We start from the raw sequence: 25019 nt of genomic DNA on the forward strand, positions 1-25019 counted from the left end.
CCTTAATTCACCTCCAGTTTGTCTAAATACAATGTCATGAAGCTAAAGGAAAAAAACTGGAACCTTAGATGGGAGAATTACATCAAATACCTCAGGAGGACATTTTCTGAGTCCAGGGTTACAATAGTTGCTTCGGTAGCTTGGAGTGATATCAATTTTGCCAAAGCCTCTGACGTTTTACCCTTAAAAACACAGCAAATGAACACACTGCTTAATGCCAAGACTGAGAGCGGAAAAAAATATTCCCCAATTTGAGAGAGAGAAAAGAAGTTTCACCTGCCAAATTCCTCCCTGTAATAAACTGTCTCTTCCAAGACAGCTTGAGGAATGAAAATACAGAACCCTCTGGGAACTTTTGCTAAAGATTTGAGTTCTACAACAGTGAAGGTGAACAATGGGAAATGGAAATTCCTCAACTGCCTTTTTTTAAAAAAAAATTAAAAAATAAAGAAGCTTCCTTCAATCTGAAGAAAATTCAACATTTCTTGCATTCTACAAACCTCCCATGTCATTTCCCAGCAAAGATGTGGTAACACTGGTGACAGAAGATTTCAGTCACCTTAGCGACCCTGATTAAAACCCCATCACCCCACACACACGCAAAAAAAATTGCCCCCAGTCTCTGTGTGGAAAAGTGCCAGAGCATGGGCCTGGGAATCAGGTCATGGGTTCAAATCCTGGCTTCTCCACTTCTCTCCTGCGTGATCTTGGACAAGTCACTTCACTTCTCGGTGCCTCAGTTATCTCATCTATAAAATGGGGATGGAGACTGGAAGCCCCGCACTGGACAGGGACTGTGCCCAACCCGATTTACTTGTATCCACCCCGGCGCTCAGTACAGCACCTGGCACATAGCAAACGCTTAACAAAGACCACAGTTATTATCATTCCAAGCCGACAGTCCCTGGAGCAGCTGAATCTGCAGGATGTCCTTACCTTGGCCACATGTTCCAGCCATCGGCCGAGGGCAATGAACACGAAGAGCATGGGGGGAGTGTCGAAGAAGGTAACGGGGTTCACCTTGGCTCTCTCGGCCATGGCCACGAGGAGGATGACGAAAGAGTAGACGAAAGCGATGGTGGTGGCTAGCACGATCAGCACGTCCATGTTGGCCGTCTTATGCTTCAGCGCTTTGTACGCTTGGATGTAGAAGTACCAGCCGCCGAAAAACTGCCAAGGGCAAAAGAACCGCTGCCGTTTTCTATCGGAACATTTTCATTCATTCAATCGCATTTATTGAGCGCTTACTGTGTGCAGTGCACTGTACTGAGCGCTTGGCAGGGGACGGTGTAACAAACCGACCCAATCCCTGCCCACAATAAGCTTACAATCTAGAGGGGGACTCAAATCGGGGGTTCATGACATGAAGCCAATCCCTTCTTTCGCTGGCACCCGTACTTTTATTGTTCTTCCCAACACCTGGGTATCCGCCACTTGTCTGCTGTGTGACCCTGGGCAAGTCACTTCACTGGGCCTCAGTTACCACATCTGCAAAATGGGAATCGAGGCTGTGAGCCCCACGAAGGGCAGGGAGTGTGTCCACCCTGGTTTTCTTGTATCCACCCCAGCGCTTCGTACAGCACTTGGCACCTAGTAAGAGCTCAACGAATACCATAATTATTCTTATCATGACTATTGCTGTTACCATTCCTCTAGACTGTAAGCTCGTTGAGGGCAGGGACTGTCCGTTTACTGTTCTCTCCCCAACGCTTAGTACGTTGCTCTGCACACAGTAAGCACTCAATAAATACAACTGACTGACTCTCCCTACCGGTTCCACCTCTTGGCCCCGGTCAGCTGGAGGAGACAGAGGTGGAAGAGAACACTGACGTCACCTCTCCTCTCGGGTTTTACCTGAACCCTAGGGCTGAGCATGAGTAGGCCACAGTTGCGGCCATCGCCACCCCTGGGGAAAACGGAACCAGGTCGCTTGGGTAGCCATGGTAGCCGCGGCTGTGGCCAGCAGATCCTCACGGGCTCCCAGGTCAGGGAGAGAAGAACACCTCGCATCCAGCTTTGCTGGAGGAGGGCCAATCGACCGATCAATCAACGGTATTTATTGAGCGCTTACTGTGTGCAGGTAAGAGGCAGAGCGGGATTAGAACCCAAGTCTCCCAATTTGCAGGCCGGGGCTCTTTTTCGCTCGGCCCGCCGCTTCCCAGTGGTTGTTGCGGTAAATAGAATTACTAACCACCTGTCACTGACCTGGACAGGAATGCACAATAAAAGGGACAGCAAATTCATGAGGGACAATCCCGGCAGGATCTGGCGCTCCAGAAACATGGAAGACTGGTAGTCGGCCATTTCTTCCTGGGTCAGGTTACGATGTTGGTGATGATAGTCAGCAAGGTGATGATCCATGGCCATCATATAAATCATCAGCCCCATCACAGGAACACAGAAAAACAGGCTCACAAGGAAGGATCTCCTCCACCTTACGTCAGAGAAAGAAACAGGAACAGGGAAAATTTGGTGTGTGGAACGCTGATCCTTACTCAAACCCCGTACGATCCATAGGGACAAAGACTGCGGAAGCAAACCCACCCAGGGAAAAATATAGGATAACATTAAATTCACAAGGGAGAGGATTCAAGCAGTGCTAAATGCGGAATTTTTTTTAAAAAAAGTAACAGGACAGAGCACTTACTGTCTTATTTCTCGTTTGTGGTCCAGGTGGCTAGCTGATCGATCCTTCTTGACTAAACAAGCTTCAAAGCCCAGGTTCTGTGGAAGTCAGGGGAAAAAAAAAGGTAAGGTTGCATAAAACACATGCTTTTAAAGGAAAGTCTTATCCCGGGCATTGTCCTGCAACATATGACGCTTTTCTTTCATCTCAGAAATTGATATTTCCTCCTATACACTTTGAGGAGAAATCCCATTGACAGGAAGGCCTAACCACAAGGACAAATCTTGAACTTTCCTCGGAAAAGATTCAATTTCAAACTAGGACAGTCAATAAAGGTAAAAATGTCTCCAACGCTGGCTCTTTTGCCCATCATAATCAGGTCCTGGCCATTTTTTAGGCCTTCAATGTTCCTCTAGACTGAAAACTCTTCAGAGAAGCAGCGAGGCTCTGAGAAGCAGCGTGGCTCAGTGGAAAGAACACGGGCTTGCGAATCAAAGGTCAAGGGTTCGAATCCCGGCTCTGTCACTTGTCAGCTGTGTGACTGTGGGCAAGTCACTTCACTTCTCTGTGCCTCAGTTCCCTCATCTGTAAAATGGGGATGAAGACTGTGAGCCTCACGTGGGACATCCTGATTACCCTGGATCTACCCCAGCGCTTAGAACAGTGCTCTGTACATAGTAAGCGCTTGACAAATACCAACATTATTATTAAAACTTGCTGCAGGCAGGGAACATCTCTACCAACTCTTGTTATATCATACTCTCCCAAATGCTTAGTACGGTGCTCCACACATAATTACTAGCATTTGTTAAGCGCTGACTATGTGCCACGCACTGTTCTAAGCACTGGAGTAGAATCAAGGTAATCAGAGTGTCCCACGTGGGACTCACAGTCTTCATCCCCACTTTCCAGATGAGACAACTGAGGCCCAGAGAGTGAAGTGGATTGCCCACGGTCACACAGCAGATAAGTGGCGGAGCCGGGATCAGAACCCACGTCCTCTGACTTCCAAGCCCGGGCTCTTTCCGCTACACCGCGCTGCTTCAGGGGAGATCCCTGGGGTGGACGCGAAGGACGACGGCAGCAGCAGAAACAAGAAAAACGAGGCGTCACGACTCACCTCTATCGTCCGGATGATGTCTCGAGGACCCACGATTTCTGGATCGTACTTGACGTGGGCTTTGTTGGTGGCTAGGGCCACGGAGCTGTAGAGGATTCCGCGGGTTTTCATCAGCGTGGACTCTATCTTGTGTACACACGAGGCACAAGTCATTCCTCTCACCTGGGAAAGAGAAGCGTTCCTTTGAGATCAGGGCCACCCATTCCTCTTTTTTCAGTCCTCTTGCCAAGAAGGTCAGTTATTTCACTGTGAAAGTCAACTCTGAAAAACCCACAGCCCAGGACTGACTTTGGTCCCGACGGTGTCTTGGGACCAGCAGATGGCGCCGTTCCTTCATTTCATTCAATCCTATTTATTGAGCGCCTACTGTGTGCAGAGCACTGTACTAAGCGCCTGGGAAAGCATAATGCAGCAATAAAGAGGGACAATCCCTGCCCACGACGAGCTCACAGTCTGGGGTGGGAGAGAGCAATACAAACACATTAATATTAATAAAAATTAAATATGTACATAAGTGTTGTGGGGCGGGGGGGGGGGGAGAACAAAGAGAGCAAGTCAGGGTGGCACAGAAGGGAGTGGGAGATGAGGAAAAGTAGGGCTTAGGGAGGGCCTCTTGGAGGAGGTGTGCCTTCAGTAAGACTTTTTTGGGGGGTAAACAAGTCATTTAATCATTTAATCCTGCTCTCCCTCCTGCTCACACTCTGAGCCCCCCATGGGCCAGGGACTGTGTCCAGTCTGATCAATCCATCACTGGCATTTATGGAGCACTTACTATATGCTGAGCGTTTGGGAGAGTACAACAGAATTGTGTTTGCCCCTGGAGCAAGTCGCTTCACTTCTCGGTTCAGTGGGAATTGAGACTGTGAGCCCCTTGTGGGACAAGGACAGTGTCCAACCTGATTACCTTGTAGCTACCCCAGCGCTTAAAACAGTGCTTGGCATATAGTAAGTGCTTAATAAATACCATAATCAGAAGACATATTTTAAGCCCACAGCAAGCTCATTCAATCGAAGGTATTGAGTGCTTACTTTGTGCAGAGCACTAAGTGCTTGGGAGAGGGCAATACAACATTCCCCGTCCACAACGAGCTTACAGCTTGAGGGATTGTCGGGGGAACGGGACAGGGACGGAGACAGGCATAAATATATATAAATTACTGATATGTACCCTAAGTGCTGAGAGGCCGAGAGGGGGGAATTAATGAAGGGAGCAAGTCAGGGTGATGCAGAAGGGAGTGGGAGAGGAGGAAAGGAAGGCTTAGCCAGGGAAGGCCTCTTGGAGGAGATGGGCTTATAAAAAGGCTTTGAAGGGGAGGGAAGAGTGACTGTCTGTTGGATATGAGGAGGGAGGGCAGTCCAGGCCAGAGGCAGGACGTGGGTGAGAGGTCGGTGACAAGGTGGTCAAGATTGAGACATAGTGAGAAAGTTGGCATTGGAAGAGTCAAGTGTTTGGGCTGGATTGTAGTAGGAGAGTAGTGAGGTGAGGTAGGAGGGAGAAAGGTGCTTACAGTCTAGAAGGGGATTAACTTGTACCTATCCCAGCATTTCCAACAGTGTTTGACACAGAGTAAGCACTTAAGAGAATACCATAATAACATAAAGTGCAGAGTACTGTACTAAGCGCTTGGGAAAGTACAATAGAATTAGCAGACATGTTCCAAGCCCAGAACAAGTTTACAGTTTCGGGGGGATTAACTTGTATCTACCTCAGCGTTTAGGACAGTATTTGACACTTGGTAAGCGCTTAACAGAATGCCATAATAATGTAATGTGCAGAGCGCTGTACTAAGCACTTAGGAGAATATACTACAACAGAATTAGGAGACGTGTTCCAAGCCCATAACATGCTTACAGTCTAGAGGGTGATTAATATGTATCTATCCCAGCATTTGACCCACAGTAAGCACTTAACAAAATACCATAATGATTAATCTGCAATTTCTGAGCAACCTCGTTTCCGTAACCCCAGTGGAGACACGACTCCTGCTCAACCTACACCTTCCTGTCAGTCCTTGGTCCTTAATCGCCATCCGCAGCAACCAGAAGCAGTGTGGCCTAGTGGATAGAGCTCGGGCCTGGGAGTCAGAAGGACCCGGGTTCTAATCCCAGCTCCGCCACTGTGCCGTGTGACCTTGGGTAAGTCACTTCTCTATGCCTCGGTTACCTCAACTGTAACACGGAGATTAGGACTGTCCCATGTAGGACAGGGACTGCATCCAACCTGATTAATTTGTATCTATCCCAGTGCTCAGTACGGTGCCTGGCACAGAGAAGGCGCTTTGCAAATACCATAAACAAACAAACCTCAGCCTTCAACACTCAACCTATGTGTGAGGAGAGCAAAACGCTTTCTCAGTGGCATCAGCCCACTATGGGTCGTTGTTTAAAATAAAATTTGCACGGTCGAATTAGGAGAACTGAAGCAGTGAGGCCTGGTGACAAGAGCACGGACTGAGAGACAGAGGACCTCGGTTTTAATCCCGGCTCCACCACTTGTCAGCTGTGTGACTTTGGGCAAGACACTTCAATTCTCTGCGCCTAAGTGACCTCATCTACAAAAGTGGAATTAAGACCGTGAGCCTCGTGTAGGAAAGGGACTGTGTCCAACCCGATTATCTTGTATCCACCCCAGTGCTTAGTACTACAGGGCTGGCACATAGTAAGCGCTTAAATACCACTTAAAAAAAAAAGTTCAGCCAATCAATCATACTCAAAAAAAAGGGCGTCGATCCTATTTTAAAGACACCAGAAAAAGACTGGCTATAATTCCCTCGGAAACACACTCCAAAGGAATTTTCTAAATGTAGCTTACACTCCCTTCCTCTTTTGTCCTAACCTTTACCACCCTGTTATTACCTGCCAGTTTGAAGACGTTCTTCCCCAAATTGAGTAATCCCACCTCAGATTTCTCCCTTAGGTTACTCCAACTTCTACTTACCATAAGTTCCAGAATGCCGTCCCCTTCTCCGGCGTTTTCCATGACCGTGGCTCCAAATCCCAGCTCTCGGATGAATTCTGCTATGACTGGAGGCTGCACGACAGCAGGGTTGTATCTCACTTCGGCTTTCCCCGCCATCAGGGCCACAAGAACCGAATAAATTCCTAGGAACGGACAGCAGGGATCGGGATAAAGAAAGCTAACAGTCAGTCAATCACGGTCAATCAATCAACGGTACTTATTGAGGGCTTCCTGTGGGCAGTGCACTCTACTAAGCGCTTGGGAGAGAATGATACAATGGGGTTAGCAGAGACGCTCCGTGCCCATGAGAAGCTTACGGTCTACTTGTCCGCTGTGTGACCTTGGGCAAGTCACTTCGCTCCTCTGGGCCTCTGTTTCCTCATCTGTAAAATGGGGATTGAAACTGTGAGCCCCACGTGGGACAGGGACTTGCTTGTATCCACCCCCGCACTTAGTACAGTGCCTAGCACATAGTAAGTGCTTACCAAATACCATAATTAGAAGGGGAGACAGGCATTAAAAGAAATTTCAGATGTCTGTAAGCCCGTCATTGGGCAGGGACTGTCTCTATCTGTTGCCAATTTGTACATTCCAAGCGCTCAGTCCAGTGCTCTGCACATAGTAAGCACTCAATAAATACTATTGAATGAAAGAGCTGAGGGGTAGTTATTAAGTGCTTAAAAGGGTACAGATCCGAGGGTTTAGGTGCAGAAGAGAGAGCAAGTACCGGCAAAAGAGGATTTAGTCAAAGAAGACCTCTTGGAGGTGTCATTTTAATAAGGCATTGAAGGTGGGGAGAGTGGTGGTCTGGAGAATGAAAAGGGGGGAGCAGGTTCCAGTTCAGAGGTAGGGTGTTCACATTAAGAGAACTGAAAGCACTCCCAACCTAGAAATCCAAGAGCTTGGTTTGGTTTCACCGATGCCACCACACGTATCCATTCATTTACTCAATGGTATTGAGTGTCAGCACCTACTGTGTGCAAAGCTCTCTATCAGGTTCTTGAAAGGGTATGTTGAAAATTAATCAATCAATGGCTTTCTTTTTTTTTAATATGTGCTCTTCGGAAAAATAGCGCCCCTCCTCCAAGGTGATTCCCCAATTAGAGGATAATGCCACCTCCGTATCAAACAAAAACTCCTCACCATTGGCTTTAGAGCACACCACCACCTTGCTTCCTCCTGCCTCACCTAGCTTCTCTCCTTCTACAGCCCAGCCCGCACACTTTGCTCCTCTGGTGCTAACCTTCTCACTGTGTCTCCATCACGTCTGTCTCACCACCGACCCCTCGCCCATGTCTTGCCTCTGGCCTGGAACACCTTCCCTAATCAAATCCGACAGACAATGACTCTCTCCCGCTTCAAAGCTTTATTGAAGACCTATCTCCTCCAAGAAGCCTTCCCAGACCAAGCCCTACTTTTCCTCATCTCCCACTCCCTTCTGCTTCGCTCTTCCCTCTCATCCCCACAGCATGTATTTATATATCTGTAATTAATTTATCTGCTTTTTTTAACATTTGTCTCCCCCCTAGACTCCGAGCTCGTTGTGGGCTGAATGTGTATTTTGTTATATTGTACTCTCTCGAGAGCCTAGTACAGTGCTTTGAACATAGTAAACACTCAATACATACGATTGATTGAATAAATGAATGAGTTGATTCTAGAGCCGCTCTACCTGCACTCCCTTATCCCCACCAGTCAGACTTCTGCTCTCCCCCCTTATTCAAGGCCCATCTCCTCCAAGAAGCCTTCCCAGACTAAGCTCTCCTTTCCACTTCTCCCACTTCCTTCTGCATCACCCCGACTTGCTCCTTTTATTCATCACTGCTCCCAACCCTACAGGACTTATGTACATATCTGTCATTTACTTCTTCCTATTAATGCCCGTCTCCCCCTCTAGACGGTACGCTCGTTGTGGACAGGGAATGTGTCTTATTGTGCTTTTGTCCTCTCTCAAGTGCTCAGTACAGTGCTTTGCACATAGTAAGTGCTCAATAAGTACAACTGAATGAATGAATGCTGCGGCGGTGGATGCTGCGGAGGAGTGCAGTCCTCTGGCAAGTGGAGATCGATTTAAAGCTCGAGTGATCACAGCCTAGTGCCCGTCTAGAGCCACGGCTCAGTAGATAGTTGCCTTGGGAGCCACCGCGGTCTTGTTCTCTGATAATTAGCAAGCAACTTTCTGGGACTCCTGCTGGGCTTCTATACCTTGCGGAGTACCACAGTAACTCTTCAAACAATCAGTTCCCCTGCTTGAAGTGACAGAACTAGAACTCAGATCATTCAATCATTTATTCAATCGTATTTACTGAGTGCTTACTGTGTGCAAAGCACGGTACTAAGAGCTTGGGAGAGTACACTCTATTAACAGACACATTTCCTGACCATAGCGAGCTCACAGTCTAGAGGGGCAGACAGACATTAATGTGAATAAATTAATAAATAAATTAGAGATATATACAGATATATTCATATGTGCTGGGGGACGGGAGGGAGGATGAATAAAGGAGCAGGTAAGAGCTGCACAGAAGGGAGCAGGAGAAGAGGAGAGGGGCCTTCGTCAATCGATCAGTGATAGAGGAGCAGCGTGGCTCAGTGGAAAGAGCACGGGCTTTGGAGTCAGAGGTCATGAGTTCGAATCCCAGCTCTGCCACTTGTCAGCTGTGTGACTGTGGGCAAGTCACTTAACTTCTCTGTGCCTCAGTTACCTCATCTGTAAAATGGGGATTAAGAGTGTGAGCCCCACGTGGGACATCCTGATTCCCCTGTATCTACCCCAGCGCTTAGAACAGTGCTCGGCACATTGTAAGCGCTTAACAAATACCAACATTATTATTATTATTTATTGAATGCTTACTGTGTGCAGAGGATTGTACTAAGCACGGGAGAGTTGGAGACCCAGATCTCCAGCTTCCTTGTTCTATTTTTCTCCCTGTCACAGGTCTCACAGACTGTGAACCCCTGGAGAGGCAGGGTCTGTGTCTAACTCCTACCACTTTCCCGGTGCTTAGCTTCTGCTCTGCACACAATATGCCCTTCATAAATATTATTACAACTACTACCCTTACGAAATACATCTTCCATGTTTCCTGCCTAATTATTAAGTCCAAGAGGGCTAAAGGAACGTAATCAAAACAGAGGCAATAGCAACTTTGGCGAGAAATAGTCGAGACCTCCTTAATAATTATGGTATTCGTTAAGCACATACTATATATCAGGTACTGTACTAAGCGCTGGGGTAGATACAGGCGAATCGGGTTGAACACTGTCCCTGTCCCATTTGAGGCACACCGTCTCAATCCCCATTTTATAGATGAGGTAACTGAGGGACAGAGAAGTATGACTTGCCCGAGGTCACATAGCAGACAAGCGGTGGAGTCGGTATTAGAACTCATGATCTTAGTAGTAACGAACGGATGGGTCAATAGAGCGGGGTTGAGGGAGAGGAGGAGAGAAACAAAAGGTTTAGTTTTACATTTTTAAACTAATATGGAAAAGGTCTGCATGTCCTAACTTTTCTACCAAGGGTTTATGCTGGTGGCAGGGTCGGTTACCCTGCTAGTACAAACTGAGCAGAGAATGCAGAAAGATAAGACAGAATGCAGAAAAGACTTCTGGAAAGGGGGTAGGGAGAGCGAGAAGAGGGGTGAAGGACTAGCAAATCCCAGAAACCCAAGAGGTTGAGTTTGCTTTCATTCGGGGATCTTAATTTTCAAGCGAGAAGCAGTGTGCCCTAGTGGATAGAGCCCAGGCCTGGGAGTCCGAAGGACCTCGTTTCTAATCCCGGCTCCGCTACTTGTCTGCTGTGGGACCTTGCACAAGTGACTTCACTCCTAGGTGCCTCAGTTCCCTCATCTGTAAAATGGGGATTAAGACCGTGAGCTCCATGTGGGACAGGGACTGTATCCAACGTGACTAGCTTGTATCTGCCCCAGCACTTAGTACAGTGCCTGGCATATAGTAAGTGTTTAATACCATAAAAAGGTGCTTCACTCGGGATTTCACACCCTCTAACGAGGTCTTCTCTGGAGGAGGAGGACAATGAAGCAGTTCACTGAGGCTGAGACAATATACGCTTATGAACAAGGCTCTGCCGGAAACCAGGGGCTGACAAGTTGCCCTCCACGAAAACATTAAGAAATAAACCCCTAATACTGCCAGATAGGAAAATTACTCAGGCAGCAGGAAAAAGTCAACTCAAGGGGATTACCAATTAAAAATAAAATCATCCAAATGGAACAGAGAACAAAAAGATTCCACAAAGCCTTTTCTGTGGCCCAGAAATAAAACACTGCTATATGGGATTCGCCCCCACAACTACATGAGAGGATAAGATCCAGACTGTCCAGGTGATTCCTTTTCAGGACACGCCTACCAGACACTGCACTCAAGCCAGCCCCAGGGGTCCTGAAATCGGTCCCACTCTACTATTCTATTAAAACACTTTTCTAAAGCAGAAATGCCCAAGGTAGTTAGGCTGAAAAATAATCTTTCCAACGCCTACATTTTCACATTATTAAACCTCATTAAAATACTGCTCCCATGGCCAAAATGATGAAGACGTAGGAGAGTGTAATGAGATTTGAGACACTATTCAATCTGATACGGACTCACTGTGCAGAGTCATCAGAGACTGGCAGATTAGGGTGAAAACCCCCAATTCATGCTCATCTTTTTTTGTTTCTCATGGTATTTGTTAAGCACTAGGTGCCAGGTACTGTACTACACGCTGAGGTAGATGCGAGCTAATCAGGTTGGACACAGTCCATGTCCCACATGGGGCTCACAGTAATAATTCCCATTTTACAGATGAGATAACTGGGATATCTGACAAATGAGGTAAGGTCACGCAGCAGACAAGCGGTGGAGTCATCTTGCTTTAAAAAAGCCAGATGAAGCTCTCCATCTGAAAACGAATAAACATCGACTGAACATTAATGTTACCAGGTTCTGGAGAGAATAAACGGGATCGCTTATGCTGCCGTTGTGCCTTCCCAGACGGTTTAATCAAAATTACTCGGGCCTGTTTCTAAAACACGATTAAAGGAGAGAGGGGAAATTTGCTAGAGGGAAACAGAGACAGCTTCAGGGAATGCTGACAGAATGGACAACTGGATGGTGTAGTCAGATCTTGACCGAACTTGCCTTGGACCCAGTGGGGCAAACTGGTTAAGGTTTAAGGGTTGCCCCTCCCTCTGGGAAGCATGCTGGGAAGCAGTATGGCCTTGTAGAAAGAGCATGGACCTGGCTTCTAATCCTGGGTCTGCCATTTGCTTGCTGTGTAACCTTGGATAAGTCACTCAGTTCCCTCGACAGTTAAATGGAGATTTAACACCTGTTCTCGTTCCTTCTTGGACTGTGAACCCCCATGTGGGACAGGGACACGGTCCGGCTTGATTTTCCCATATCCGCCCAAGTACTTAGAACACTGATTGACACATAATATGGGCTTAATACAATAATAACAATGCTGATGATGATTACTGGGGAGCCGGGCATTTTAGGGGCACACAGCTTCAGGTCTGACCAGTATTTCTCTTTTCCCAGCAGCACTTCCGCTTGGGCAAAAGCACATTATAGGGGAGTGGGGTGGGTTGGGGGACAAGGAAGGGGGAGGAAGAGATGGAGATGCCTGGATTTGGGGGTCAGGGGAGAGAAGAGGTCAATGGCAATGCTCCTCTGGGGTCAGAGGAGGCCAAGTGACCTCTTGGCCAGCCACTGGGTCCAGATCAGTTACCCTCTCACCCAACTCTCCCTTCAGGCTCCAGTTCAATTTATAGCCGAGCCCTGGGAGACCAGGAACCACTCCAGAAAGGTCAAACGGTCCTAAAGGATCGCAAGACACCCAGCAGGTTTGGGCTCGGCCTCTCTCACCTTCTTCTCTTCTCAGGTTTCTCTCAATGTTGGCGACGCAGGAAGCACAGGTCATGCCGGTGACCTGGATGTAACACTTGGATGGTGTCGTCCCCTCCTCCTTCTCCCGGACTGGAGTTGTCGTTTTGGAGAAGGGCTCGGGGCTCGAGGGTAGAAGAGGAAGGTCCAGGGAAGGCTGGGTGATGACCACCACAGGCTCCATCATTTCTGGAAGAAGAAAGAAAGAGAGTATTGGTGCGGTCCTGGGGGTGGATGGATTTTACTGAAGGATCGGGCCCTTCGATCAATCGATCAATTGGATTTACTGAGCACTTCCTGTCTATTTTGTTTTAGAGGAGCAGCATGGCGTAGAGAATAGAGCACGGGCCTGGGAATCGGAAAGTCATGGGTTCTAATCCTGCCTTCACCACTTGTCTGCTGTGGGGCCTTGGGCAAATCACTTTCTTTTCAGTTACCTCACCTGCAAAATGGGGATTAAGGCTGTGAGCCCCACATGGGCCAGGGACTGTGTCCAACACTATTTGCTCGTATCCACCCCAGGGCTTACTTCAGAGTCTGGCATATAGAAAGCACTTAAATGTCATAATTATCATCATTATTATTATTTCATAGTACCTGTTCAGCACTTAACCTGTGCCAGGTTTGTACTAAGCACCAAGGTAGAAATGAGAAAATCAGGTAGGACATGATCCATGTCCCGCATGGAGCTCACAGCTTTACTCCCTATTGTACAGAGGACATCAGGCCCAGACGTCTTGTACCTAGTGGGATTGTAATTACCTGGTTTTAAAACCAACAGGAATCAGCTGAATGACAGAAAGTTTCCTCATCTTTAAAACCCTCCTAAAATCTTATCTCTTCCAGGAAGCCTTCCCTGACTAACCTCTAAACTCCCCACCATATTCTCCCTTCAATCTATCAATCTAATTGCATTTATTGAACCCTAACTGTGTGCAGAGTACTGTTTTGAGCACTGGTTTTACAGAAAATAGGGATCAGTTGAGTGAGGGAATTTTGCCATCTTTAAAGCCCTTTTAAAATCTTATCTTCTTCAGGAAGCCTTCCCTGACTAACCTCTCAACAGCCCGCTCTATCCTCCCTTCTATCAGTCAATCAAAACGTATTTATTGAGCGCCTGTGTGCAGAGCATTGTACTAAACGCTTGGGAGAATACACAATAACAGGGTTGGTAGACCCAAAACGATCCATTTAGACATAAATAGCCTTGGCTAGCAGGCTGGAATCAGTCCACAACCTGAATCCTATTGAAATGCCCAGGGCAAGGAAGTCATTTGGGATGATGGAGTCTTTTATCACACCTAGCGATTCTTCTTCCCAGTGCATATTTGGGACCTGTGCTAGAAGAATCCACGATGAGGCTTAATAATAATAATGATAGAGGCATTTGTTAAAGCACTTACTATGTGCAAGGCACTGTACTGGGGTGGATATATGCAAACTAGGTTGGATACAGTCTCTGTCCCACATGGGACTCCCCGTCTCACTCCCCATTTTATAGGTGAGGTAACTGAGAAGAAAGTGACTTGCCCAAGGTCACAGAGCAGACAAGTGGCAGACGCTGGATTAGAAGCCATGACCTTCTGACTCCCAGGCCCGTGCTCTATCCACTCCACCAAGCTGCTGCTGCTTGCAGCAGTCCAATGCTGAGACCCTCGCTGGGGACCTGTGCTGAACCCAGTCAGTACTTCCCAGGGCCGGGGTGAGGGCAGGAGTGGTGGGGTTCCCTTCCTTGGGCTACGAGGACCCAATTAGAAAGCCAAAAACTTGCTCCAAAGGCAGGGGCAAGCAACAGAGGGATGGATGGAAAAGGAAAGCAGTTTGATCCAGTGGAAAGAACCCGGGCCTTAGAATCAAAGGACCTGGGTTCTAACCCTGGCTCCATCATATGTCTGCTTTGGGACCTTGGGCAAGTTCTCGGTGCCTCAGTTTCCTCATCTATAAAATGGGGATTAAGATTCTGAACCCCATGTGAATCAGGGACTGTGTCCAACCTGATTAGCTTCTATCTCCCCCAGAGCTTGACACATAGTAAACATTGAACCATTTTAAGTTTCTGTCAAATTTCCACTCTCTTTGTGAATCAGGGACTGTGTCCAACCTGATTAGCTTTTATCTCCCCCAGAGCTTTACACACAGTAAACACTGAACCATTTTTAGTTTCTGCCAAATTTCTACTCTCTCTTTCCTTCTTGACAGGGCTAACTCCATGTCATGAGCTTGGAGATTTCCTACTCTAGTGAGGAGATGGGGAGCACGCGAGCGCTTAGAGCAATTTCTGGCACATAGTAAGCACTTAACAAATACCATCATTATTATTAATATAGTTATGGGAGCAGGTTTTTTTTTTAAATGGTATTTGTTAAGCACTTATTATGTCAAACACTCTTCTAACTGCTTGGGAAGGTACAAGTTGAGTCAGACACAGTTCCTGTGCTGCATGGGACTCGCAATCTAAGTAGGAAGGAGGACAGCTATACCCATCTTACAGTTGAAGAAACTGAGGCACAGAGAAGTGAAGTGACTTACCCAAGGTCACACAGCAAAGAATTGGCAGCAGCAGGATTAGAACCCAGATTCTTCTGACTTCCAGGCCTGTGTTCTATCCACTAGGCCATGCTGCTCCTCAGTATTCATGTATAATCCCTCTCCTGGCCACCAAATCAACAAGGACCGCTTAGAGGAAGTCATCTTGGCAAATCCTTGGCCATCCATATGACTCTTTCCCTCTTAAAAGCCTTATTGAAGGCCATCTCCCCCAAGAAGCCTTCCCTGACTAAGCCCTCCTTTCCTCTTCTCCCACTCCCTTCTGCGTCACCTTGACTTGCACCCTTTATTTATTCCGCCTCCGGGCCCCACGGCACTGATGTGTATATCCGTAATTTTATTTATTTCTCCTAATGTCTGTCTCCCCCTCTAGGCTGTAAATTCATGTGGGCAGGGAACGTGACTTGTTTAGTACAGTGCTCTGCACACGGTAAGCGCTCATATACTCATATGACTGACCTACTAGTATGAACTACCTTCTTTCTAGGGCCTAAATCACTTCACCCGTGTGGTTGGAAAATCTACCCCATTAGACCTTTCAGGCCTAGACCACTAGACCAGAATTCTCCAGGATAACGGATGGTACATTTGCAGTATGCTAACCAAGCTGGTGTCCAACTGGGCTGAAAGGTTTAAAGCCATAACAGTTTTCTAGCCCAAGTGCATCTGTTTCATTCAGTCATTTAAACCTAACCTTACATGTCACTTCCCCTTTGGAGGAACCACTCTAGATTAACTAAACATCTCAAAAGCAAAAGAGTTTGTACAGGCAAATCTCTAGGCTGTAAAGATCGTCTCTAGACTGTAAGCACGTCGTGGGCCAGGGACTGTGTCTACCAACTCTATTATATTGTACTCTCTCAGGCGCTTAATACTGTGCTCTGTACACAGTGGCATTTAATAAATAATAATTTTGGTGTCTGTTAAGTGCTTACTATGTGCCACGCACTGTTCCTAGCACTGGGAGAGATATAAGGTCATCAGTTTGTCCCACGTGGGGCTCACAGTCTTCATCCCCATCTTCCGGATGAGGTCACTGAGGCACAGAGAAGTGAAGGGGCTTGCACAAGGTCATGGAGCGGACAAGTGGGGGAGCAGAGATTAGAACCCACACCCTCTGACTCCCAACCCCGTGTTCGGGATGCTAAACCACGGGATTTCTCAAATACCACTCTGAATGATTGATCTCAAGCCTTCCCTTGGATTAACAATACTCCAATTTCATGACTTCAAATCCCATGGGTAAACTGGAGCTAATATTCTCTGGCCAGTGTTCCCACCCTTCTATCTCTTTGAAACCATCCATTTAGACCCTACCCCCTTCTGCAAACTACCTCCGCATGACCCCTAAATGCCACCCCATAAAACAGGGATCCTTGCAATCAGGCATAAGCAAGAGCCACATAAGAAAGATGGAAGTAAGACCTTCTAATAGCCACGTAGGTGAGTCAAGTGGTTATTTTCTTTAATTATCTCTATCACTGGCTGTAAAATGCTTTACCCACACCCATTTGAGCTGCGAAGGGATAGAGAGTTTTCTACCCTTGGGCAAAGAAGTAATTAAGGAGCTCCCAAACCCAAGTCTACCGTGCTGAGTTTTGAAGTGGGAGAGATGATAATCATCAATGTAATGGAAGGGCAATGTATGGATATTAAGACAGCAGAGAGAATAAAGAAGGGGAATGTATGGATATTTAGAAAGCAGAGAGAAATAAAGAAAAAACAAAATAAACAAAAAGTTACATGATTATAGACAGCTCCAATCTTCTTCCTGTGGTCGTTACTAGACCAAGCTTCTTTACTATGCTAATAATTCTTTCTCTTTTCTCTTTTCAAAAAATGGGTAGTTGTCGCTTGCTTACTATGTACCATGCACTATATTAAGCACTAACAATTCTCTTTTCTTTTTGTAAAAAATGGTATTTGTCACTTGCTTACTATGTGCCAGGCACTGTAATAAGCACTGGGGTAGATTCAAGCTAATCAGGTTGAACAGTTCCTGTTCCAGATGGGGCTCACAATCTGAACTGTGAGCCTCACGTGGGACAACCTGATTACCCTGTATCTACCCCAGCACTTAGAACAGTGCTCTGCACATAGTAAGCGCTTAACAAATACCAACATTATTATTAATCCCCATTTCACAGATGAGGTTACTGAAGCCCAGAGAAGGGAAGTGACTTTCCCAAGGTTACGCAGCAGGTAGTTATAGACAGCTCAACCTGAAGCCCTGACAACCAGGCCCAGGCTCTTTCCACTAGGCCAAACTGCCTTCTTCTGTCAGTTCTAATTGCATTTCCCCAGAGAAAATCTACCCCCAGGGCTCAAGTGGCTCTAAAATAGGACGAAGAGAGCAAACATGGAATTGTTCAGACCACCCAGTTCCCCCCGCCCAGGACACAAGGGTACCCACCAAACTTAGAAGGAAATACTTGGTCATGCTGACCGTGGTAGACATGGGAATTGTACCCTCGGGAAGCTGTAGAGGCAGAAAATGTCTAGGAGAATTTGTATAAATTCACAATAGAGCAGTCTATAATTGGTTTACTAGAGGGAAAATTACAAATGTGGAGGGGAAGGTTAGGGATTTGTCAAAACAATAATAATTATGGTACTGGTTAAGTGCTTACTATGTGCCAGACACTCTACTAAGTGCTGGGGTGGATACCAGCACATCGGGTTGACACAGTCCTTGTCCCACATAGGGTTCACAGCCTTCATCCCCATTTTACAGATGAGGTATCCGAGGCACAGAGAAGTGATGTGACTTGCCCGAGGACACACAGTGGACAAGTGGCAAAGGAGGAATAGAATCTGTGACCTTCTGACTCAAGTGCCCGTGCTCTATCCACTTCGCCATGCTGCTTCTCTAACAAGGAAGGCATCCAATACAGGGTCCCTTTAAGCATCTACTCTTATAGCCCAAACCTGAGGCTGCGAGAGAGGAGTAGGAGGAGGGAGAGTACTAGGGTCTAATCCAATAATGCCATTTCTTGTGTTTTTGTGACAGAATACAACACTCAAATCAGCTGGCCTGATCAGCCCTACCCAGAGGAAAAAGGTACCTGGCGGTGGATTGCCGTTGACCTGCTGTGATTCCTTTTTTATTCATATGTTCAATCGTATTTATTGAGTGCTAACTGTGCTTTTTTCTATGTCAGTGCTGAATGAGGGAGAAAGGGGGTCATCGCCATCCCCCGACTCTCTCCCTTGTAGGAATCGTGGAGACGGATCACGATGGTCGCGTCTGGGCAGCCCAAGTGAAGGACAGAATTAGATGGTCGCTTTCCTTCTGAGAGAGAACCCAACCCAGTGATGGAGATGGCAACATGGAATGTGGGGCCGGGATTACCTGGCAGGCCGGTCTATATGAGCCAATAGGTTTCTTCAGCCGGCTGGACAAATCCCAACCATTGTTTGCAAACGACTTTATGCCCTTGGGAAGCTGTGCAACTTTTCATTTGCATTAAAAGCGAGGCATTGCATCAGGTATTTTGGGAGTCTCAACTTCTAGTCAGGTTCCGCCGGGTCTGAAGTCTTTTTGTTCAGTCCCAATCAAAATAATTAGAGTTTCAGTCCGTTCGCAGGGGAAAAATGATCTTTGAATAAGGTTGCAGTGTGCGCTCATAGGTCACAGGCTGAGATTTAGTTCCAGGGAAGGAAAATAATAATATTATCATCAATAATAATAATGATGATACTTAGGCACCTCCTACGTATTATGTGCGGGGTAGATTACAAGATAATCACATCCCACATGGGGTTCACAGTCTAAATAAGAGGGAGAATAGTCATCAAATCTCCACTGTGCAACTGAGGGACTTGAGACACAGAGAAGTGAAGTGACTTGCTGGCAGCCAGGCCTATGGAGCAGAACTGAGAGGACAAGAGTGACTCCATTTTAGTGAGTCCAGGACTTCCTTCCATTTTATGATCCCCTCCAGTTTGTGAAATTGTCGACCCCCAGACAAGAAAGATAACCACAACATTCTTTTGACTCCCATGTCAAGCATCCGTGATCACTTCATGTCATTAACCCCTGACTGCAGCTGCAAACTGTCAACTGCACATCTGCTTATCTCCGGGAAATAGGAACTGAAACCAGGAACTGATGGCGAACTCCCCCATTCCTCCCTTCCTCACTAATTGGCTGCATGCTTCAATAAAGGCAATGTTCTGAAGGAGGCTCGGGGCTACACGCCACTCGTATCCCACTGGGATGAACGGACGTGTAGCCACTTTCCTCCTTTCTGTGCTATCCTGATTCCTGTCTCTGAGTCTTTCTATCTATATCACCACCTGGGGTAATCGAACCCTATGATCGGAATTGCCGATCTTCACTCTGACACTTTCAGGTTATTTTTCGAGGACACGCAAATCCAAGTAAAGTCACCTGAAGGAATCTGAACGACAGAAGAGAAAACTACCTGACAGGGAAGCATCAAATCCCATGTCCTCTATTACTTCTCGCAAAGTCTCTGGAGACGTAAGCACGGGATCGAATTCCACAACCCCGTTGTGATCGGCCAGCGAGATACGTATGGACCTCACGCCGGGCTTCTTCGATACGACCCCTTCGATCGACTGCACGCAAGAATTGCACGTCATGCCGCCAATGTAGATCACGGTTTCTTGAGTCAGCGGTTGACCGGTGCTGTTCAAAGCACCCTGGTCGTGGGAAGGGCTAGATGGAGTGTTGAGGTCGGAGGTGTTTTCGCGGGCAAGGCTGACTCTGAACTGCCCCGGGGAGACGGCTTCTATAGCTTTTCTCAGCGCGCCTGGGGCGATCAGATTGGGATTGTACTTCACCACGGCGCACTTGTTCTCCAGGGAGACTACGGCGCTGTGCACTGAGGGGAGAGCGGAGAGGCTGCCTTCGATATTCAACACGCACGACTTGCAGTGCATGCCCTCTACGACGAAGGTGGAGGAGTCGCTTGAGTACGAGGTGGTTTTCTGGGGGCTGCCGCTCCCCGAGGGTTTGACCTGTGTGTTCTTCAGGCGCTCCACGTCGATAGCGCCCAGTTGGAGGTATTTGGGGTGTTTTCGGATGGAGGCTGGAAAACCTGCTGCTTCGATCTGCTTTGTGATCTCCTCTGCCGTAATCAGATGTGGCTGGTACACCACTGTGGCTTCTTGGCTGTCCAGGGAGACTAGTGGACCGGGTTAAAAAAAAAAAGGCATATTATTACGTGGGTTTTTTGGGTCTGGTATTCGAAAATAAATCGTCAGCCGTAACGATGCCCATGAGCAACAGATTTTGCACATCCTGCTTTTCCCCTGTTATCTCTCCTTGCCACCCACTCTTAGAACATCCTTGAGTGCTCAAAAAACAGGACAGGAATAGGAAGAGGCGGCCCTGTTTATCCATCGTATTTATTGAGTGCGTGCTATGCGCAGAGTGCTTGGGAGAGTACAATATGACAAAACTAGCAGATGTGTTCTCTGCCCATAACAAGCTTACAGTCTAGAGGGGGAGGCAGACGTTATTATGAATAAGTAATTTGCAATATATCATTTAAGATATCGCCTGCTCTTATAGTTCCCGGAGCCTTCTAAAAGTCCCAAATCTATTCCCCATCTATCTCTGGCACCTCCTCCCCTGAAATGGGGTTCCAGGCTATCTGAACCTTGTTCTCAGTAATTCATTCCGGAGGTCACTGTGCAAACCAACGGCATACCCCACACCCACTGGGGCCACCCTCACTATCTGATACGACCCAGAGAAAACCAATAAAGAAATGGTTAAGAGACAAACGGCCCATCTGGGGACCCTCAAGGAAGCTTTTTCTTCGGTTAGGAACCGGGGACAAATTAAACGCAGTTTACCATCCGGAGAAAGTTAACATCGATAGAAGGACGCTGAGTGAATAATCAGTTCCTATTTTCCCACAGTATTTCTGCTTATCCCTGACCTGCAACAATCCCCAAGGCTGTTCTACATGCAGGAACATCACAGCAGGCATCTGGCCTTTAATCCGGTCCACAAACGTTTTCTAATCAGCCACATGGCCAGTGGGCTCTTAAGCAGTTAAAAACAAGCTCACAAAAAATCCCAAGGCGATTTCTTATTTACTGAGTCCTTACTATGGGCAGAGCACTATGCTAAGCGTTAGGAAGAGTATAATACAATTAGCGGACACGTTCCCTGCCCATAAGGAGCATCTGAAGGACAACTAACGTAACTGGAGTCAGTATCACAGTTGTCTGAAAGGTGATTTTCCCAGCTAAGTAAGAATGTACTGGAAGGTGCTACCTGTTTCTGTAAAAAGCTTGGGGAAGAGAGGAGGTCGAGATGTCTGCTGACTATGACGAGATTTTGGAGATATCTGTGGACCCCAAAGTGTCCATGTGGACTGTAAATTCATTGTGGGTGGGGAACGTGTCCGTTTATCTTTGCAATGTACTCTCCCAAGCGCTTAGTACAGTGCTCTGTCCACAGTAAGCGCTCAATAAATACAATCCAATGAGTCCCTCGCAGCCCCGGACAGTAGAGATCGTCGGCAGACGATATCTGGCCTTGGGAGAGGCGAAACCGTTACCTTTAATCCGCTGAACACCGTGCAATTTGCCAATTTTTCCTTCAATGGTGCTGGTGCACGAGTGGCAGGTCATCCCCTCCACCTTGATCTTCAGCATGATTTCGCCCACCTGGGGCGAGTTGGAGTCCTCTGCCTTTCTTTCCGGCGTCCCGACGTCTAAACTGACACCCGGAAGTGACCGGGTAATCTGATGGGCACTCGTGACCGAAGGGATCAGCGTCACCACCGCCGTCCTCTGCTGGGGGGAGATTTTTGCGTCCGTCACGCCCCTGGTCTCGAGCAGCGAGCGATGGAGTTGTTCCCACGGTGGAGCCGCCGGGGCGGTGACAGTCAGAAACACGGTGTCCGTGACGACGGGGACGGGGTTGGGGTCAGGGAGGGAAGCGTCGAATCCCATGTCGTCGATGGCTTCTCTTAGGGATTCCGGGCTCTGTAACTTGGGGTCGTAGATGATGGTGGCGCTTTTCCCCTCCAAGGAAACCTTCCGGGAGAAAAATGTAAAAGTCAGTTCAGTAATAGTATTAATTATGGTATTTAGAGAAGCGGTGCGGCTTAGGGGAAAGAACACAGGCTTGGGAGTCAGAAGACGTGGGTTCTAATCCCAGCTCCACCACTTATCAGCTGTGTTACTTCAGGCAAGTCGCTTCACTTCTCTGGGCCTCAGTGACCTCATCTGTAAAATGGGGATGAAGACTGTGAGCCCCAAGAGGGACAACATTATTACCTTGTATCTTATCCAGAGTTTGGCACATAGTAAGCACTTAACAAATGCCATCAACAGTATTATTATTATTACTATTTGTTCAGCGCTCAGGCACTGTATTAAACGCTGGGTTGGATACAAGCAAATTGAGTTGGATACGGTTCCTGTCCCACATGAGGCTCACAGTCTCAATCCCCATTTTCCAGATGAGGTAAGTGAAGCCCAGAGGAGTGAAATGACTTGCCCACTTGTCACACAGCAGACAAGTGGCGGAGCTGGGATTAGAACCCCTGACCTGCTGACTCCCAGGCCCGTGCTCTATCCACTACGCCATGAGGCTTCTTTAGGGTCCCAAAGCCAAGGATAAAAAAGGATATTAAATCACGACTTCTTTGACGAGACGTGGAGAATCCTGGAAAGAAATTTATTTCCCCCCGCATATTGGGAGCTCAGCCTGAAAAACTACAGTGAGGAATGAATGAAAGAATGTCTGCAGTGACACCAAAAAGAAGGAGGGAGGACAGGGTTTGGGTGGCAAGATGAGGAGTTCTAACTCTGAATGGGATGGGGTAGGCTGTAAAACATAAACAGGCGTTACACTTAATCTTAAAAATCAGAAACTTCAATTAAGTTACCTTTATTGGCAGGGCCAAGTGTGGAAAAGCCTTGCCAAAGTCAACATATTAGATATGTGGCCAGAAAAGCAAGTTTCCTGCCTAGGTAGGAATGGCACTGGTCAGATTACTTAGTTGCATATTTGGTATTCTTATTTCCTATATCTGAACTATTCCTAGGATAACAAGCCATTATCTCAAATGCTTCTCTTTTCTCCCCGCACTAGAAAAATGTCCTCTTATCTCCCAGTGGAGAGTCTGTAAAAAGATAGAAAGGAATAAGAAAATCAATAATTGTGGTATTTGTTTAGCGCTGGGATAGATAGGAGATAATCAGGTACCACAAAGGCTCACAGGTTAACTACTTTTTTCATGGTATTTATTAAGCACTTACTATGTGACAGGCAATGTACTAAGCACTGGGGAAGAAATAAAAGCTAATCGGGCTGGAAACAGTCCATGTCCCATATGAGGCTCACGGTCTTAATCTCCATTTTACAGATTAGGTAATTGAGGTCCAGGAAAGTTAAGTGATTGCCCAAGGCCAAACAACAACCCCAGTCCTTCTGACTCCCAGACCCGCGCTCTGTCGCTGCTTCTCGATCAATCCCCTTCGGCCTCATTTCCAGGTTCTCCTCTTTCACACTGGCTGTGAAGTTCACTGGTGAAGTTTCTCCTGGATACCTCTGTGATTTCCGAGTCGATCGGAGAGCCTCGGTTGGCCCCGATCTGGCAGGGGTCCTTCCTAAAGCAGTCAGATATCCTCTGTGCTTCAACCTCATCACCTGTGAAGCCAGCAGTCTGCCCACTAAGGAGAATGGCTTTTGAACGGCCCTGAAATTCAGAAGGTAAGCTGAATTCCCTCTCCCTTCCCTCCAACTCCCTCCCCTAATCGAGAGTCAAACGTACAGTCCTGCAGCAGACTGTGAGGGAAGGGAAAAAGCCCGTGTTCAACACCCACCTGTGCATTCTTTCCCAACTCTTACCACTGTGCTCTACCCACAAAGGGCTTCAAAAATATTATTTCTACTCCTACCTTATCTGGATTCCCCAGGCTGTGCCCGGCCTAGAATTCGTGTTCCACTTATTATAATTTTAGATCCTTTGCTCCACTATCTCCTTTGGCCACATGTAATCTTTTATTTCCAAATTATAAACATTGGAGAAATACGTGGGAAACTACCCAGGACTCAATCTCCTTCCGCCCAAAGGAAAATATTCCCTCTGTAGGGAGTTCCGTTTGTGTTCTCAGTCAAATTGCGTCTTTGGCTTACCTTGGCTTCCTCTTGCCCGTAGGGAGGGAAGGGAAGGGATTATACAGCGTGTGAATTGTTCTGCCTGCTGCTGGTGGATCTTCCTTATTGAGGAGTTAACTACGTTGTGGGCAATAAGCTCATCTGTTTCTCTACCAAGATATTGGATGGCCTACTAATTAAAGAGAAGCCCATATAAAATACTCATGGGAGACCATTTTTATCAAAAGTGGACATATTATACTTACCCTATGCGGTAGGGTAGATAGGAAGTAGACACAGAGGTTGGGGGCCACTAATCTCTGAGACAGTTTGCTGACATAAAACAGAAGGGTTTCAACTCCTTCTTTCTAACTCCATGACAGAAGAGTAAGGGATTTGGTAGAATTTCAACCAAGTCGGTTTTCTTTTGCTGTGTGTGATTGCTTTTTTTTAAATAGTAGTTGCTACGTGTTTATTATGTGTTAAACATAGAATCTATCGCTGGGATAGATACAAGTCAATTAGGTTGGACAGCTTAGTACAGGGCTCAGTAAATACGACTGATAAAATACAATTGATGGACATGAGACTATGAGACATGGGGCTCATAGTCTAAGTAAGAGGGAGAACTGGAGATCTGAGGCACAGAGAAATTAAGGGACTTGCCCAAGGTCACACAGCAAAGATCGGCCAAGCCAGGATTATAACCCAGTTCCTATGACTACCAGGCCTGTGGTCTTTCCACTAGACCATGCTGCTTCAAGAAAGCTTGCATAAAATATCT

The 25019-nt window shown here is 47.0% G+C and overlaps 1 protein-coding gene across 3 annotated transcripts in view; it reads right to left on the reverse strand.

Annotated features, from left to right (window-relative positions):
* Window positions 1-25019, reverse strand: part of ATP7A (ATPase copper transporting alpha) — a 93048-nt gene that overhangs the window by 20029 nt on the left and 48000 nt on the right. For all 3 annotated transcript variants that reach the window (XM_029067341.2, XM_029067342.2, XM_029067343.2), the window contains 9 exons: window positions 21684-22164; window positions 19569-20294; window positions 12577-12783; window positions 6685-6848; window positions 3747-3908; window positions 2648-2724; window positions 2206-2434; window positions 937-1170; window positions 91-182 (listed from right to left, as the gene is read on the reverse strand). In XM_029067341.2, the coding sequence (XP_028923174.1) occupies window positions 91-182; window positions 937-1170; window positions 2206-2434; window positions 2648-2724; window positions 3747-3908; window positions 6685-6848; window positions 12577-12783; window positions 19569-20294; window positions 21684-22164 (2372 nt within the window). The remainder of the gene's footprint in view (window positions 1-90; window positions 183-936; window positions 1171-2205; window positions 2435-2647; window positions 2725-3746; window positions 3909-6684; window positions 6849-12576; window positions 12784-19568; window positions 20295-21683; window positions 22165-25019) is intronic.

The sequence above is a fragment of the Ornithorhynchus anatinus genome, chromosome 6 (genome assembly GCF_004115215.2).
Source record: "Ornithorhynchus anatinus isolate Pmale09 chromosome 6, mOrnAna1.pri.v4, whole genome shotgun sequence".
Taxonomy (NCBI): Eukaryota; Metazoa; Chordata; class Mammalia; order Monotremata; family Ornithorhynchidae; genus Ornithorhynchus; species Ornithorhynchus anatinus.